General features: G+C 40.6%; 1 protein-coding gene across 2 annotated transcripts in view; it reads right to left on the bottom strand.

Moving 5' to 3' along the window:
- Positions 1-17,402, bottom strand: part of LOC138741449 (sodium-dependent lysophosphatidylcholine symporter 1-like) — a 67,693-nt gene that overhangs the window by 20,029 nt on the left and 30,262 nt on the right. For both annotated transcript variants that reach the window (XM_069895567.1, XM_069895568.1), the window contains exons 4-7: positions 10,579-10,711; positions 6,892-6,970; positions 3,159-3,325; positions 2,910-3,000 (exon numbers count right to left, since the gene is read on the bottom strand). In XM_069895567.1, the coding sequence (XP_069751668.1) occupies positions 2,910-3,000; positions 3,159-3,325; positions 6,892-6,970; positions 10,579-10,711 (470 nt within the window). The remainder of the gene's footprint in view (positions 1-2,909; positions 3,001-3,158; positions 3,326-6,891; positions 6,971-10,578; positions 10,712-17,402) is intronic.

Genomic DNA, 17,402 nt, shown 5'->3' on the forward strand with positions numbered 1-17,402 from the left:
TGTAAAGCCACCTATTCTACCCCAATGCAGCTGTTGGGTGGCCACCTGAAAGCGGAGAACCTGGCCAGGAGGAGCACTTACCTAACACTCCTCGGGTAAGTATATTCTCAGGCTCGGAGCATCCCCATTGCACCTAAAAGGAGCATCATGAATGCAGCCCAAGACACAACCCTTCTAAGATATTTAATACAAGATTTAATATCCTATTAAATATTGTTTCTCTTGCCATCAGGTAGGTAACAATTTAACAACAGCGCCTTACGTTTAGTTAGTGACTTTAATGTCACAAAGCGTTTATTCAGTTTAAAAAACTACTTTGGGGCATTAGAATACTTAACCAAAAGCTCGTAAAAAAAATTGTATATTGCTTCCAAAACTCAGAACCTTGACAGCTGAAGGCAGGGCTGCCAAAGTTGGCACAATTAAATGCTGAGGTCAAAATTAAAGGTTTGAAGATATCTCAAAAGGGATACAGGGCTTGGAGAGAGGAAGGGAACGCATTAATGACTATGGCCACAGTCCACAGGAGCTGCATTCACTTGGACACGGCTCTCCTTCAGCCGACATGTTCAGATGACAGAAAGGCGTCTTCTCCGTGGCCACCTGAACATCCCAGCTGCACTCCCCCAGCCACGTCTGCCGGCGCATTATCTGTGCCTGAGCACCTGAAAGCGGCTAAACACTTACAGCAGAAGGTCTGTCAGCCTTAATTGTTTTTCATCCTTGTTACTTCCCCATGCCAACCATTCCAACTCTCAGTGAGAAATCCACAACCAGACACTGCAAAGTCTGCATGGACCAGTCCTGTACCATGGTGTATATGAGGCATTTTGTTTTGTTTCATCTCTGCATTTTTTTTTGGTTGTTGTTTTTTTTTTAAATTATGTCCCACGATTTAACACAGCAGCTGCCACGGAGATTTCAGATCACTGAATTTTTAAATAAACTCTCAATTCTGGTGGCATGGAGTCAGGAGTGTAGTAGCCATGTGTGGAGCAGCACATTGGAACACAAAAGAAGAGCATGTTGCTTGGGAAGGAAAGTGGGGAGTGGAGAAGCAAAGTGGAAAAACAACAAAGTACATTCAGATGGAAACAGTGAAAGGAAGAGAAAATGAAAGACTGGAAACTTGCCACAATGGGGGGGGGGAAAAAACAAAATCAGGAGAATTATAAATTTATACATCTTCTTTCTTTCTTCTCTTTGGCTTGGCTTCGCGGATGAAGATTTATGGAGGGGTAATGTCCACGTCAGCTGCAGGCTCGTTTGTGGCTGACAAGTCTGATGCGGGACAGGCAGACACGGTTGCAGCGGTTGCAAGGGAAAATTGGTTTGTTGGGGTTGAGTGTTGGGTTTTTCCTCCTTTGCCTTTTGACAGTGAGGTGGGCTCTGCGGTCTTCTTCAAAGGAGGTTGCTGCCCGCCGAACTGTGAAGCGCCAAGATGCATGGTTTGAGGCGCTATCAGCCCACTGGCGATGGTCAATGTGGCAGGCACCAAGAGCTTTCTTTAGGCAGTCCTTGTACCTCTTCTTTGGTGCACCTCTGTCTCAGTGGCCAGTGGAGAGCTCGCCATATAGCACGATCTTGGGAAGACGATGGTCCTCCATTCTGGAGATGTGACCTACCCAGCGCAGTTTGATCTTCAGCAGCGTGGATTCAATGCTATCGGCCTCTGCCATCTCGAGTACTTGGATGTTGGAGATGAAGTCGCTCCAATGAATGTTGAGGATGGAGCGGAGACAACGCTGGTGGAAGCGTTCTAGGAGCCGTAGGTGATGCCGGTAAAGGACCCATGATTCGGAGCCGAACAGGAGTGTGGGTATGACAACAGTTCTGTATACGCTAATATACGTCACTGATATCCCTCCAAATTAAAAAAAAAATGATAGATCAGAGTTAAGATCTTTGTTGTGTGGCAACTTTCACCACCATGAGTTATTGCAAATACCTTGCAGTCAATAAAATAATTTTGAAGTGTAGTCAGTGTTGAACTATGAAAAACAACTTTAAATCTGGTCACATTGATGGCCAGGTTTCACACCCATCAACATGACCAGATTTGCCTTAACATTTGAAATAAGCAAATATTAACTCAGGATATTTGGCACTCTTTTTAAAAGTTGCCTGAGACAGCAAGCAAAGACAGTCTCATGTGCCACATGGAAAGTGACACCTCCCACAGTACATCAATCACTCCTACTGTCCAGGTGCCTAACCTTTTATCCAGGATTCTGAAAACTGGCAACCTCCAAAAACCAGCACTTTTTTCAGTAGATGACATCTGTTCATTAAAGATGGAGTTTGGTGCCTCAGTCAGCTCCCGTGTATCCTGCCATGTTCCAATTAGTGGTATCATTACTTTATAAATACCCTACCCGGTCGGTGAGCATGACCCTTGTTCAACTCACGTTGGAATATCCCGTGTCGTTCCAGTATTTTATGAGCGTCTCCAAATTGCTGTACACTGACACCAGTCTAGCATCATGGCGCTTTCAGTCAGTGGCTCAATGCAGGATCATTGGCCGTCATCGCTACCCATAATCCCCCACCCAGCTGAAACTGCTGTATCAGCTCCAGCACAGGGGAACTGAAAAGAGGGCCATTCCCTTGGCACTGGTACAGTGGTGAGGCTGGGCAGGGAAAGAGGCGACAGCGCGACTCGAGGTGGGAGGGTGGGCTTAAATGGACCAAAATTAGAATGATTCCAAACAATGGCAGGCACCTGTTCCTCACTCCCATCACACCTCCATAGTATTATATGGAAGGGTCTTCAGTGACATTTAAAACCATTTTCTACACAATGGAAAGTGCCTGATGTTGTGTGTGGTGTAATTTCACTGAAATATAAATGCAAAAATTGATGTTGTTTGCATATCATGACTATATTTCATTCATTAGGCAATAATTACCCTCTTTTTCCTGGACTCCAGCGAACAAAATGATGGTGCACAGAACATATACACCACCAATAACTCCAGCCGCCATCATGTATGCACTTTTCTGTACAAAGAGAAAATGTGTATAGATCATGGAACTCCAGGAAGGGAACAAATGCTCAATAATTTCCTACTCCCTTCTCATACAGAAATCTGAAGCACAACGGCATTAATTTTGAACAGAACTTTAGGTTGTTAAAAACTGAAGTCACGAGTACATACCATTTGAGCAATGGAGGTGTTGGAATTGTACTGTGTGCTATTGATGTTAACTGTAGATATGGAGGCGTTAATATCATTTTCATGAATGCACGGAGAATTTGCTCCACCGACAATCTGGCCTTGTATTGCTGTTCCCAATACGGTCCCCAGCACCTCCACAGTCATACCTTCAACCGAGATGGAATAATTACCAACTTCACAGAACCAAACCCCTCTACATTGCTATTATGAATAGAAAACTCTACAGGCTATAAACTCCCAAATCTCTAGAGGTTCCTATCACCACTGTCCCATTTAAAATCCAAATTATGGTCTTGCCTCAGAGGTAAATGCATTATAAAAACCACTCAAAATAAAGCAGTAGAACTGAAGATCGTTCCACAAGCAGAGGAAATAGAAAGACTTCCGGAAAATAACAGACACCAAACCAAATTGGAACAATCCAAATTTTCATTTTTTTTTATATATAAAAGAAGCACACATGGATAGATTCTGTTTGTTTTAAATTGATCTAATCTTATTTTCTTTCTGGTAAATACATTGCTTTTTAAAACAATCTGTGCCCCCTCTCTTTCCCCCACCAACCCCACACTCCAAGTAATTAAGCATTAATCCATATTGCTAGAGTTTAAAAAAAAAACAGGTGTCATTTTACAATGTATTTTACAGGATATCAATTACAAAGAGGTGTTTTGAATATATCTGCAGGAAAATTACAGGGAAATGCAAGTACTATTGATATCTGAGGACTCTGAAGACTTTAAAAAAACATGTATTCTGGGAAATTGGACATGGATGGTTCTTGCAGATTTTTTTTAAATATCGATACAGTTAATGGATAACATAGTGAAGACTGAATATAAAGCTAGGCTTTTATCTGATCACTCTTTAGTATTGTTGACATATACTGGGACTGAAATGATGCAACCTTCTTAACTTTGGAGATTTAATCCATTATTGTTAAAAGAGGAGGTAAATTTATTATGGAACAAATTTAACAGTTCTTGGACATAAATAGATTTGGTTACTAGTAAATTCATATTGTGGGATGCATTTAAAGCATTTTTGAGAGGACAGATTATTAGTTATATGGTTAGATTGAAAAAAGTGTTTAGCTGAGTCAGAAAGGTTGGAACAAGAAATTGGAGTTTTAGAAAAGGAATTGCAAAAGAAGAAAAAGAATAATAAGAGAAGCAAATTGGATGCCTTGAAATTGGAATATAGCACGTCACAAACTTAGAGTTGAAAGGTTAATACAACTATCTAACAGAGATATGAATTTGGAGATAAAACACACAAGGTATTGGCACGGCAGTTGAAATCTGAACAAATGTCAAGAAGAATAAAGGTAGTGACGAAGAATTCAGTTATCTTATAGATTGCAAGATATTAATGAACAGTTCAAGAAATTTTATAGGAAATTGTATACCTCTGATATAAGGCAGGATGAGAATAAAACACAGGAGTTTTTGGGTGGACTGAAGCTGCCAAAATTAAATGACTGGACTAGGGATCAGTTGGGAAAACCAATTGGTTTGAGTGAAATGAGATCAGCTTAGAATTCAATGCTGAATGCTAAATCTCCAGGGGAGGATGGGTTTAAGGTAGAATTCTATAAAAAAATTTCAAAGTTTACTATTTCCGGTATTTGGGGAGTTCTCCCACAGGTATTGGATATGCAATCGGTTCTGGAATTGTTTACGCAGGCAATTATTACAGTAATTCTTAAGAAAGACAAAGGTCCGTTAAACTCGGGATCTTATATTTGACAAAGGTTTTGGCAAATATTTACCAAATTTGATTGGTGTTGACTAAAGTGGTTTTATTAAAAGGATATATTCAGTGGATAATGTGGTTAACTTGATTAGTTTGATAAAGGAAGATTCCCATTTACCTTTGGTCTTATCATTGGACACAGAAAAAGCTTTTTATAGGATAGAATGGGTTTTTTTTAAAATTTAAGGTGTTGGAAAAATTTTGGTTTGGACAATGTTTATCATTTGGATTAAGGCAATATATAAACAGCCTAAGGCAAGAGTAATGACTAATGGAGTTTTATTGGATTCTTTTGATTTAGAACAATCTACTAGACAAGGGTGCCCTTTGTCCCCAGCTTTGTTTGCATTAGTGATTGAACTTTTAGTGCAGGTAGTAAGGCAAGAAGAGAAAATAAAGGGAATTATGTCAGACTTGAGAGAGTACAAGATTAGTTTATTTGCAGATGATGTATTGGTATATATGACTGATCCAAAAGAGTCTTTGAAGGTTTTGCAGGAACGATTATTACAGTATGGGGAGATATCTGGTTATAAAGTGAATTGGACTAAGAGTGAAATTATACCGTTGTTGGAAGCAGATTATTCTGAATGTAAATGCATAGCAGGATTGAAATGGTCAAATTGTATTAAGTATTTAGGTATTAAAGTGAATAAAAATATAAATCAATTAGTAGATTTGAATTACTTGACTGTAATAAAAGAGGATTTAAATAGATGGAAGGATTTGCTGTTAACCTTGATTGGAAGAGTGAATTGCATAAAAATGAATATATTTCCTGGATTACAATATTAATTTCAGAATATACCTTGTAAGATACCGAATAAATTTTTTAAGGATTTAAATGTTTTGGTGAGGAAATTTTTATGGAAAGGAAAGTTAGCTCAGGTTTCTATGCACAAACTAACTTGGAAATACGAGATAGGTGGTGTGCAGTTATCAAATTTTGTGAATTATTATAAGGCAGCTCAACTGAAAATTAATAATAGAATGTTTGATTTAGATAATTTTGTTACGTGATTTAGATATTGAATTGAAGAGAATTGGAGAAGTTAGAAGGAATCATTTCATTTATAAGTGTGCGAGTAAAACTATCAAAAGTAGCACTAACTTCTGTTGTGATGAAATACTTTGAGATGCTGGTCTTGGCCAGAATTAACATGTACCTAAGCAAAGGTCAAGACACACTGCAATTCAACCATTGTCACAATCACTCCAGAGCAGAGGCAGTGTCCCTGGCTCTCCAGTCAGCTCTGGATCACCTTGAAAACAGCAACTCTTCATCGGCTACAGCTCAGCCTTCAACACCATTATTCCTTCAGTGCTGGGCTAGAAGCTGCAACTGGACGTTTGACTTCCTCATCAGAAGACCACAGTCAGTACGAATTGGAAACCAAAAAAGAAATAGTTTGGCACTAATTGATTTTTTTTGTATACTTTGTGAGAAAGTGAAGGCTCTAGAAAAAGCACAGAAACGATTTACTAGAATTACTCCAGGGATGAAGTAATACCCGAATAAAGTGGAGATGATGGTTTTTTTTCTCTACAGAGAGGAACTTTTAGAGAATTTTTCAAGATCACCGAGTAGAAGGTGAATGCAAGCTGTTCAAATTGCTGAGAAGGTCAAGTAATTGGTAAAAGAACTACAAAAATAAAATCCTTTTCTCATGTGCCAGATAGAGAGATCCTGGAACAAACTGTACAATAGGAGATTAAAATTGTTTCTCAAAAGAAAATTAGAAGCAATATTCTATGAAAGTGCGAGGTGCTAAACGGGATCTCATACTAAAAGGCAGAATGGATTCAATGGGCCAGGTTCCAACCATTCATGCTCTTATAATTAACTTGTTTGTTGAGTATTAATAGCGGCAGTTGAAAAACAAATGGACCAATGAATCAGACTCCTGTCCAAAAGGCTAACATCAACATCAAAATCCCACAGGAAAGGTTTACTCACGATAGGCAGTTGCAGAATCCCTTTCCTTCTGGTCTGTGCTTATGAACATTGTAAGTGCAGAGTAGGGAACATGAAAACACTAGGGGGAGAAAAAAAAGTCATTTATTTGCAAACTGAAGATTTTGAAATCACATTGCAGCATGTACAACTCAAGAACTAAGTGATAGGAAAAACAACTGAGAAACATGTCATGATAAAATCAAGGTTATAACAGTTAAAAATTCTGCAGAGAGCATCAATCCACAGCACTTTCAAAAGATTAAGTCACCCAATCAGAGATACTGGGCTGAGTGGCAATGAGGAGAATTAAAAGAATGCTGATCAATCTAATTAAATGTTCACAATTAATCGATAATTTGTAACATGCAAGATATACTGCATTACATTCCAAGCTTTGCTGATGCTGCTCCCCATTGATCTTTCCAATTGGGCTTTTAGTGTAACAGATCAAAAGGATGATCTGATGGAAAATGCACGAGGCAACGCTGGTTCCAGTCATTAATAAAAATTAGTACGAAAGTAAGAACCCGTATGAAGTGGGTCTAGGACATTTTGGCGCCCACATTTTGGTGCCAGACATTCTGGCCATCAGCTTGGTGCTGAACATTTTGGGCCGCTGCCCCACTCACTGTCCGCTGCCCCACTCTGTCCTGCCACACTGCCTGAAACACCGACGTTGCAGCACTGCCCGAACCCCTGGCATTGCAGAAACTCGCTCCTCTCAGTAAACCGCTCCCCAGGCAAACAAGGGCTTTTCATAGCTTATAGCAATATATTTAAATTGTTAAAAGCAGTCAGGTAACAATCAAAAACAAGGGCTTTTGGTAAATGACAACATATTTATTGCATATAATGGAGCATGTAATTAATTGAATTTAAAATTATTAAAAAATTAAAAGCACTTGTCAAAAACAATCCAGTTATCGTAAAATAGATTATTTGTTCCGCATACCTGGCGGAACTCACTGCAACCACTGTGACTATGCAGTGTCGTTCACACAGTTTTTGAAAATAAATTGTAATGAAACGATCGAAAGTAAAAGCCACCATTAACCAACCAGAGCCATCTATAGTCACAACCCTCAGTACAAGTGATAGGGCACAGATAGGTGTTATTAACAGGAAACTTGCATATACAGGCATATAATTAATATCCTGCAATATATTATTAATGACAACTACCGTTTGATCTGCCGCTACCATTACAATCAGGGAAGCGGTTTCCCGGGGGAGGGAGTTTCTGAAATGCCACGGTTCAGGCAATGCTGTAACGCTGGGGGTTGCCGGGCCAGTGCCAAACTGTGGGCACCAAAATGTCTGATTCCGATATGAAGTATCCATTTTATGTCTGAAAATGGTTCGAGGGTAAGATGAACCAAAGTACAAGAGCTGGGAAGACCCTCATTTTGTATTTCTGATGCAAAATAATCACTGATGTTTATCAGACTATTATTTAGATGAGGAGAAAATTCAAAATTCCGAGATGCCAAGGGACTTGGGAGTCCTTATGCAGGATACTCTAAAGGTTAACCTTGGTGAAGAAAGCAAATGTAATGCTGGCATTAATTTCTAGATGAATAGTATGAGAGCAGGGATGTAATATTGAGACTATAAAGCACTGATAAGACCTCACTTGGGAGTGTTGTGCAGTTTTGGATGCCTTATTTGAGAAAAGATGTACTGATGTTGTAGAGGGTTCAAAGAAGATTTATTAGAATGATACTAGGAATGAAAGGGTTAGCACAAGAGGAATGATTGTTGGCTCTTGGACCGTACTCATTGGAGTACAGAAGGATGAGGTGGTGTGACAGTCGCGTATTTACTTTTGCCAGGAGCAGTTCAGCCGTCGCTGATAAACAATATGACACACGTACTCCCCCATACTCCCCAAAATAACAGTGTCAAGCACTGAGTGACCTTTCTGGTTGAAAGCGGAGATGCTTCCAAGTAATATTACGCACGTGCAGGTGTGTTAAGTATACAGGTGATGGATCTCAGGTTCAGGAGGAGGAGAGTGAGAGTGTAAGGATCACCCGTGTGGCAGTGAGCCAATGAGAAGGTCGGAGGAGTTTAGCTGGGTGGTGTCTGGGGAGTTAAAGAATGCAATGTTGGGTCCAGTGAATAATAAAGTGAGTCGACTTCATGGTGTGCAAAAACGAGTGAGTGTATTCTTCATTTGTTTGTAAACTGTGGTAAATCAGTGTTGTTACAGGGGAACCTCAGAGGCATTTCAAATGCTGAAAGGCCTGGACAGAGTAGATGTGGCAAGGATGTTTCCCATGGTATGAGAGTCCAGGACACGAGGACACAACTTCAGGATAAAATGGCGTCAATTTAAAACAGGTGCAGAAAAAATTCCTTTAGTCGGGGTTGTGACACTGTGGAACTTGTTGCCACAGGTAGTTGTGGAAGCAAGATCATTGGGTGTATTTAAGGCAGAGATTGACAGGTGTTTGATTAGTCAGGGCATCAAAGGTTACAGGGAGAAGGCCAGTGAGAGGGAGGATGGATCAGCTCATGATTAGAATGGCAGAGAACACTCAATTGGCCAATGGGCCTACTTCTGCTCCTAGATCTTGTGATGTGAAGTTCCTGAAAATTAAACCAAAGCAGTTCTCCCATGTAAACAGAGGCATTTCTGGAGGAGACCCTACAATTGGCTTGTTCACTGTCCAAAGGGTGGATTTCTCACATTGGAATAGTTAGAAATATTCACACAGAAGCCACATTGAATTTGGTTTTTCCCGTAAAAATGGTGTCACTCTTCCAAATGTTGTTAGGCAGCAACCCAATGATAATATACAGTCAGCCAAGTCAAGCAGGTGGGGGGGAAAAAGGGTTATGTCACAAATTATGATGCAGCAGGTACTGACTTTTCAGAACCAGACCGATATTACTGGCATTAGCTGTGCAAGAACTGGAGCTGAATGCCAGCTTAGACTGGATCAGTTTCAGCTTTATAATACTGAGAGTGAAACCCTAAAAATGGCATCAACCACTCTGTATATCATCCCCCCCCTCCCCCATACTCCCCAAAATAACAGTGTCAAGCACTGAGTGACCTTTCTGGTTGAAAGCGGAGATGCTTTCAAGTAGCATGCTTCACGATTTTAAAATCTTAACCCATCCCAGCATCAAAGGCACTGGAACAATTATATGGACACACTTGGGTGGATTTTGATGATCATGAAAATCACCTTAAAATTTTCTTATCGTGTAGCTTTTTTTTTTAAAGATACAACTTATCTTTGTGATTATCCGGTCATATATTTTGTCTACTTCATTCATACAAAACCATGAAGGGCAACTTCTTAAATGAAAATTCATTTTCTGCCTTCGCACTTTGACCTCTTCCCTGCTGATCTTGGTGCTGTCAGTGACAGACGTGGTGAAGTGTTTCATCAGGAAAAGCAGCATCAAGGCAACTGGAATCCATCAATGCTGGCCAACTATTGTTGGACACTAAAACAAGAGGCATCAGATGCAGAGTATAAACTTCCTAAATGATACAGCACATCTGAAATTATTTTTATGTTCATCTTGAAGTTGTCTATCATAATCCCCATTTTTTTTCTAGGAGGCAAACCTTGGAAAAAAAAATTGTTGCCCAGTGTTATCAAACTGAAATCTTTGTCCCATGCTTCACTGACTCACTCAGTAATAACAGCTTCCTTGTTAAGTACTTACTGTCTGCAGTGTTTGAAACAAGCAGTAGAAGATCAAGTACCAAAAGATTTTTCCAACCTCTGATAGATTTCCATCTGGCACATACCACAGGAGAAAGTAAGAGGCCACTGCGAATGGTGTCGAGCAAACAATCCTGGAAAGTTAAAAAAAAACTTTTATAAAAGTACAACTTGAAAATCTTCCTGTTCTATTGAACTCACATTTCCCATTGCTGAAGCAAGTTCTATTGTACTTTTACACTGGATTGTGCCAACAGCCATGTTGCCTTCCTGGATTATCGTCACTCTCTGTAACAATAGGTGAGGAGGGCATCATAGTTCAGGAGGGACAAGCAACAGGTTGTCAAGGCAAGCCCTCTAAATGTCTGTGGAAAGTATCACATGCACCAAACAAAGCAAATGCTAATTATAAAACAATTGTCTCAAATTTATTATTATTTCGATGCTGCCACTTTAACCTCAGACTAAAAACATGGTTAAATGTATTGGCAGACCACAGTATATCCAGTAGGGCAGTAATGAACCATGTTAAAATCTCTCCTGGTTTCCAGGGAAGGCAGCCAACATACTGAAGGACCCATCATGCCCTGGACGTGCTCTCTTCTCCCTCTGCCATCAGCAAGAAGGCTTGAGTTGGAGTCACGTGATGGAGTAGTGGTTGGTCGAGTAGAACCAGCCCTCTCCAGGGAAAAAAAAGTTTGAAAAAGCAGAGTTCATTAAACATAAAATACAGGAAGAGAAAGATAAAGTTACAGAGAAGAGACAGAAGATGGCACCCAAAAGAGAGAAAGTAAAAATAACAGAGAAAAGGGAAGAAGGAAAATCACCGGAGACAACTTTACCTGCACGTTGGAGCAGGGAGCCACTGTGGAGAGGAGCGGCCGATCTCCGACATTGGTGAGTCCCCGGAGGAGTGGTGTCCTCCCGACCGGCGGATTCAAAATGGCTCTCAGAGCCAAGCAAAGTGGCACAACTGTGCATACGCAAGTAAAGGAAAAGGTTAACGCCGGCGGGAAGGGGACTCAGCTGAGGAGCGGCCAGCTGCGGAACGAACAGCTGAGAGACGCCCAGCATCAGGGCATTCAACTGGGGGAAGCAAGCAAGAAAGAGTGGTGAGAAAGAGAATGAAGGGCTGAAAGATGGTGAATGGCAACAGGACGACCTGCGGAAGGCCCAGCGGCGGGTCGGCCCGCAAGCGGGAGGCCCAGCGGCGGGTCGGCCCGCAAGCGGGAGGCCCAGCGGCGGGTCGGCCCGCAAGCGGGAGGCCCAGCGGCGGGTCGGCCCGCAAGCGGGAGGCCCAGCGGCGGGTCGGCCCGCAAGCGGGAGGCCCAGCGGCGGGTCGGCCCGCAAGCGGGAGGCCCAGCGGCGGGTCGGCCCGCAAGCGGGAGGCCCAGCGGCGGGTCGGCCCGCAAGCGGGAGGCCCAGCGGCGGGTCGGCCCGCAAGCGGGAGGCCCAGCGGCGGGTCGGCCCGCAAGCGGGAGGCCCAGCGGCGGGTCGGCCCGCAAGCGGGAGGCCCAGCGGCGGGTCGGCCCGCAAGCGGGAGGCCCAGCGGCGGGTCGGCCCGCAAGCGGGAGGCCCAGCGGCGGGTCGGCCCGCAAGCGGGAGGCCCAGCGGCGGGTCGGCCCGCAAGCGGGAGGCCCAGCGGCGGGTCGGCCCTCAAGCGGGAGGCCTATCAAGGATACAGAAGCAGATCGGAGAAGGATGAAGATACACAGATACAGAGAACAGAAGAAGACGACACAGACATAGATACAGACACGGAAGAAGAGGAGGAAGAAGACCAAGAACTTCAAAGGAAAGAAGTAAAATAGAAGGACAAAGTTTAGATAAAGCCTCTTTTGAAGAACAAATTAGGTCATTAAAAGAATGGCTATCATTAGAATTTAGTTCAATCAAAAGAAAAATTAAAAGAGCTGAAGGCAGAATGCAAAGCAATCGAGTTGGTCAAGACTGAAATTGGGAAAAGAGTAGAAAATGTGGAGGAACGAGAAGACGCTGTAGAAATGGAGATAAATGATTTAAGAGGGAAGTTGGAAGAGAGTGAAAAAAAATTAAGGAGACACAAGATATATTGTCACACAAAACTGACGTATTGTAAAACTACAGTAGGCGAAACAACATAAAAATAGTGGGCCTGAAAGAGGGCGAAGAAGGGTCAGATATAAAGGAATTTATAAAAGGATGGATCCCAAAGGTGCTGGGAACGACAGATTTACATGAAGAAATAGAAATCGAAAGGGTGCATAGAGCACTAGTACCGAAACCTCCACCACAACAAAAGCCGAGATCCATATTGGTAAAGATATACGACAAAAGAGAACATATTGGAGCAGGCAAGAAAGAAAGTTAGAGAAGACAATAAGCCGTTGGAATATAAGGGACAAAAAATATTTTTTACCCGGACATAAGTTTTGAACTTTTTTTAAATATAACTTTATTTATTCGTTCATCAAAGTTATTACATACAATAAGAAAAATACATATTATGAACGATAAAAATTATTTCCTTTATAAACAAAAAAGAGAAAAAAAAGAAACCCATCCCCCCTCCCCTCTCTCAGCCACCTCTCTTTAGGAGAGCCAAAGAAAGAAAAAAGAAACCAAAATATATTTACTAAAATCTAATCAAGATAAATCTAAATGTAAATATTCTACATATAAAGGACCACCTATTAAGAAAAAAAAAATCATGTAAAACATATGTAATTTTTTCCATTACCAAACAAGTTTTCATCTCATTATGCCATCTATTAATATCAATCATATTAGCATTTTTCCATGTACTTGCTTTACATTTTTTTGCTACAGATAAAGCTAAATATACAAAAGCAATCTGAAATTTGTCTAATCCCAAATCTTTCAAAGGCTTCAACTCGCCCAACAAAAATATTGTCAGGTCTAGAAGTATTTTAATCTTATACAAACGTTCCAACCGAATTACCGCACCTAAAACAAGAATCTGATTCACTAAAACCATATATTTTAAAAAACTTTTCAGGTGTTAAATACAATTGATGTAAAAAATTAAAATTAACCATTGAATATCGAACATTTATCAATCTAGTAACACTATCATGACAAATATCTAACCAGTCATCCTCGGAAAAATTTAATATCCTTTTCCCATTTAATCTTAGATCTATTCCATCCCTTTTTTTCCATACTTCCCTGTAATATTTGGTACATCAATGAAATGTATCCCTTCTTTGGTGCAGTCACAAGAAAAGATTCAAGTTTAGTCAAATCAGGTAAAATCATGTTTTCACCAAATATTTGTTTTACTAGAGATCGAAGTTGATAATAAACAAATAAAGAATTCTCATTAATACTAAAATCTTCCCTCATTTGATTAAAAGATAAAAATTGACCTTCTTTAAAACAATCCCCCAAGTTTTTTATACCTTTAGATTTCCAATGTAATAAGCATTGATTATACATTGAAAAAGGAATAAGTTGGTTATTATATGTTAAAGTCAGTAATTTACCCTTAGAACCTATAATTCTATTTTTCCTCATCCAAAACTTTATTAAATGTTTTAGTATAGGCACATTATATTGTTGTAATAAATTTAAATTCCACCGAAACAAAAATTGATGTTTCAAATTCAGAAATATTTGCCATCTCAATTTTAGCCCAACTAGGGGGCCGTTCCAAGTCCATTAATAAACAAGCTTTTAACTTTTAAAGAGGAAGGAATTCAACACAGCAAAAACAATCTTATGGAAGAAAGGTTATAACTTTATATTAAGACGTCCAGCAGTACTCAAAGTATTTATTCCTGGGGAACAGAATAGACTGTTCTCGGACCCAAAGAAAGCCCAAGAATTTGCTGAACATTTGCAGGACAGGAGGAGAGGAGGAGGAGTGACAAGAAGGAAGACTGGCAAGAAAATATACAAAAATATGTAATAATATAAAGTAAAGGTAATGTATAAAGAAAGATTTTAAAATGGGGAAAAAGGGGAAGGGGGAAAGAGAGTTTTGTTATATGTACAGTTCTCTGGGGGGACTGGGGGTGGGAGGATAATGGTCACTGTGAAATCAGTTGAACCTTGCGAGTAAGTTTGCAAACCAAATGGAATGGGGAGTTGTGGTTGCCCATCATGGGACAAGGGGCAACCCAAGGGGGGGGGTTCATTTGGGGTTAAAGGGTTATTGCTTGTGGGGTATTTCATGTCTTAAGTGTGTTGTCATATATTGAGATTAAAAAGGAAAACTTAAAGAACAGTAATGGAAAAAAGGGGATGAAGGTGGTGAAGAGGTAGAAAAGAAGTGAAAATAAAGATATAAGATGGCCACGTTGAACTATATGACTATAAACATTAATGGAATGCATAACCAAATTAAAAGGAAGAGGCTACTAAATTTACTGAAAAAGGAAAAAGTGGATTTAGTATTTGTACAGGAAACGCATCTAACCGAGGTGGAGCATAACAAATTGAAGAGAGACTGGGTAGGATATGTAGCGGCAGCATCATATAATTCAAAAGCTAGAGGTGTAGCTATATTATTTAACAAAAATGTACCAATTAAAATAGAGGAGGAAATAATAGATCCAGTGGGAAGGTATGTAATGATAAAATGTCAGATATACTCAGAATTTTGGAATTTGCCTAATATATACGCACCTAATGAGGAGGATCAAAAGTTTATGCAAGATATTTTTTTCAAGATTGCAGTTACACAAGGGAATATATTGATAAGAGGGGATTTTAACCTTAATTTGGATCCAGTGTTGGATAAAACTGGAAAAAATGCAAGCAAAAAAGGAGAAAGTAAGCAAGAAGGCTTAGAGTGTGAAACTTCACACCAACAGACTTAAAAACATTTGCTTCCCTGCAGCCATCAGACTCCTGAATGAACCACATCACAGTGCCACCATGTTTTAATTTCCTTTTCATTGCAATCCCACACTCTATAAATTGTGCCCTTTACATGCTGGAACAACCTGTTAGTCTGTTCACAGAAGAACCCTTCTCACTGTTATAGGTATTTTGTGACAAATAAACAATTAAATATGGGTGAAACCAATGAAAATGTCAATCAAAAAGGAGTTGAAGGATTAAAATTCAAACATTCGAGATTTCCACTTCACCAGGGTGTATTTTTGTTTATTATTTTGTCCCCTTTTCAAAACATTTTCAGATATTCACTTCCGCCTTCCCAAGGAGTTACCTTGCCCACGTTACTATTTGTCACCAAGCATTTCATCCATTATAAAACTTTACCTGATCCTGTTCCCAAATAAAATGGATGGTGTTGTTGATAGAAGGAAGATCATCCAGGATTACCATAAGACAGATCAGCTAAAAGGTTGGCCTGACCTTTGGCTGATGGGACTTAATCCTGACATGTGAAGGTGATGCATTTTAGAAGGTCAAACAAGGTAGAACCTGCACAGGCTGAGTCGATGAACGGGTTATGTGTCCATAGATCCCTAAAAATGAAGTGAAATACAGAAGTCTGCAGACACTGTGATTGTAGTAAACAAAAACACAGAAATGCTGGAGGAAGAACTCAGCTGGTCTCACAGTGTCCATAAGAAGTAAAGACATATTACTGATGTTTCCAGTATTTCTGTGTTATTCCTTAAAAGTGGAGCACAGCTGCATTGGGTGGTGAAAAAGGCACTTGTGACACCTGCCTTCTTCAACCATGGCAATGAACACAAGAGACGAGATGTCATGTTATAACTTCATGAATATTGGCTAGTTGTAGCCACCACTTAACAGGTGGGATGTGATTGTGCTGGAGAGGGAGCAGAGGACACTGTCTGGATTACAAAGAGAGTGGATTTGCTGGGTTTGCTTTTCTCTGAGCAGAGGTCATGAGGGGGCGACCTGATAAAGGTGTTTAAAATTATGATTGTGAAAAAGAGGCAACCTTGTCAATCTTGACCCAAAGTGCAGTTTGTAAGGAGTTAAGATGTTCTTCCTGTGCCAAATGGTGGGTTAATTAGCTATTGTAAGTAGACCCAAGTGTGCAGGGGGATGGTATAATCTGATGGGAGTTGATGGGAATGTGGGAAGAATAACAAGGGGATCAACATAGGATTAGTGTAAATAGGCAGTTGGTAGCAGGAGCTTGGGTGACCTGAAGTGTCTGTTGATGATGACGGAGTGAAACATGCCACTTCCCAGCTCGTCAGATTTCAGGTTTATTGTCACTGAGATTCTTTTTCCTGTGGGTGAGGCGGAATTACCACTCATCGGCAGTGCAAAAAAAACTAACTCAACTTACACATGTAAACAAATGAAGAAATGTCAACAAACTGCAATACAGAGAGAGAAAAAATAAAGTGCAAGAATCCTTAAATAATCCCTGATTGTGTTTGTTGATGAGGTTATTCTAGTTGATGGAGGAGCAAGGTTGATGGATGCTGCACATCTTAGAGATGGTCCCCACTGCAAACATGGTGCACTAGTGGTGGGAGTGGATGGAGGACAAACACGGTGCACTAGTGGTGGGAATGGATGGAGGACAAACACGGTGCACTAGTGGTGGGAGTGGATGGAGGACAATTGAGAGGGCCGTTTTGCCCTGGATAGATGCAACTGACAAATCCTCGGTTAACAAAAGTCAATCCATAAGGCTCCTTCAAGGGAGGCAAATTAAATTGCTTGTTCCAGTAAAACAAGATTCAAGATTCCTTAATTGTCTTGTAATTATACAGGCCATATCTTTGGCTTGGCTTCGCGGACGAAGATTTATGGAGGGGTAAATGTCCATGTCAGCTGCAGGCTCGTTTGTGGCTGACAAGTCCGATATGGGTCAGGGAGACACGGTTGCAGGGGAAAATTGGTTGGTTGGGGCTGGGTGTTGGA

The sequence above is a fragment of the Narcine bancroftii genome, chromosome 8 (assembly GCF_036971445.1).
Source record: "Narcine bancroftii isolate sNarBan1 chromosome 8, sNarBan1.hap1, whole genome shotgun sequence".
Taxonomy (NCBI): Eukaryota; Metazoa; Chordata; class Chondrichthyes; order Torpediniformes; family Narcinidae; genus Narcine; species Narcine bancroftii.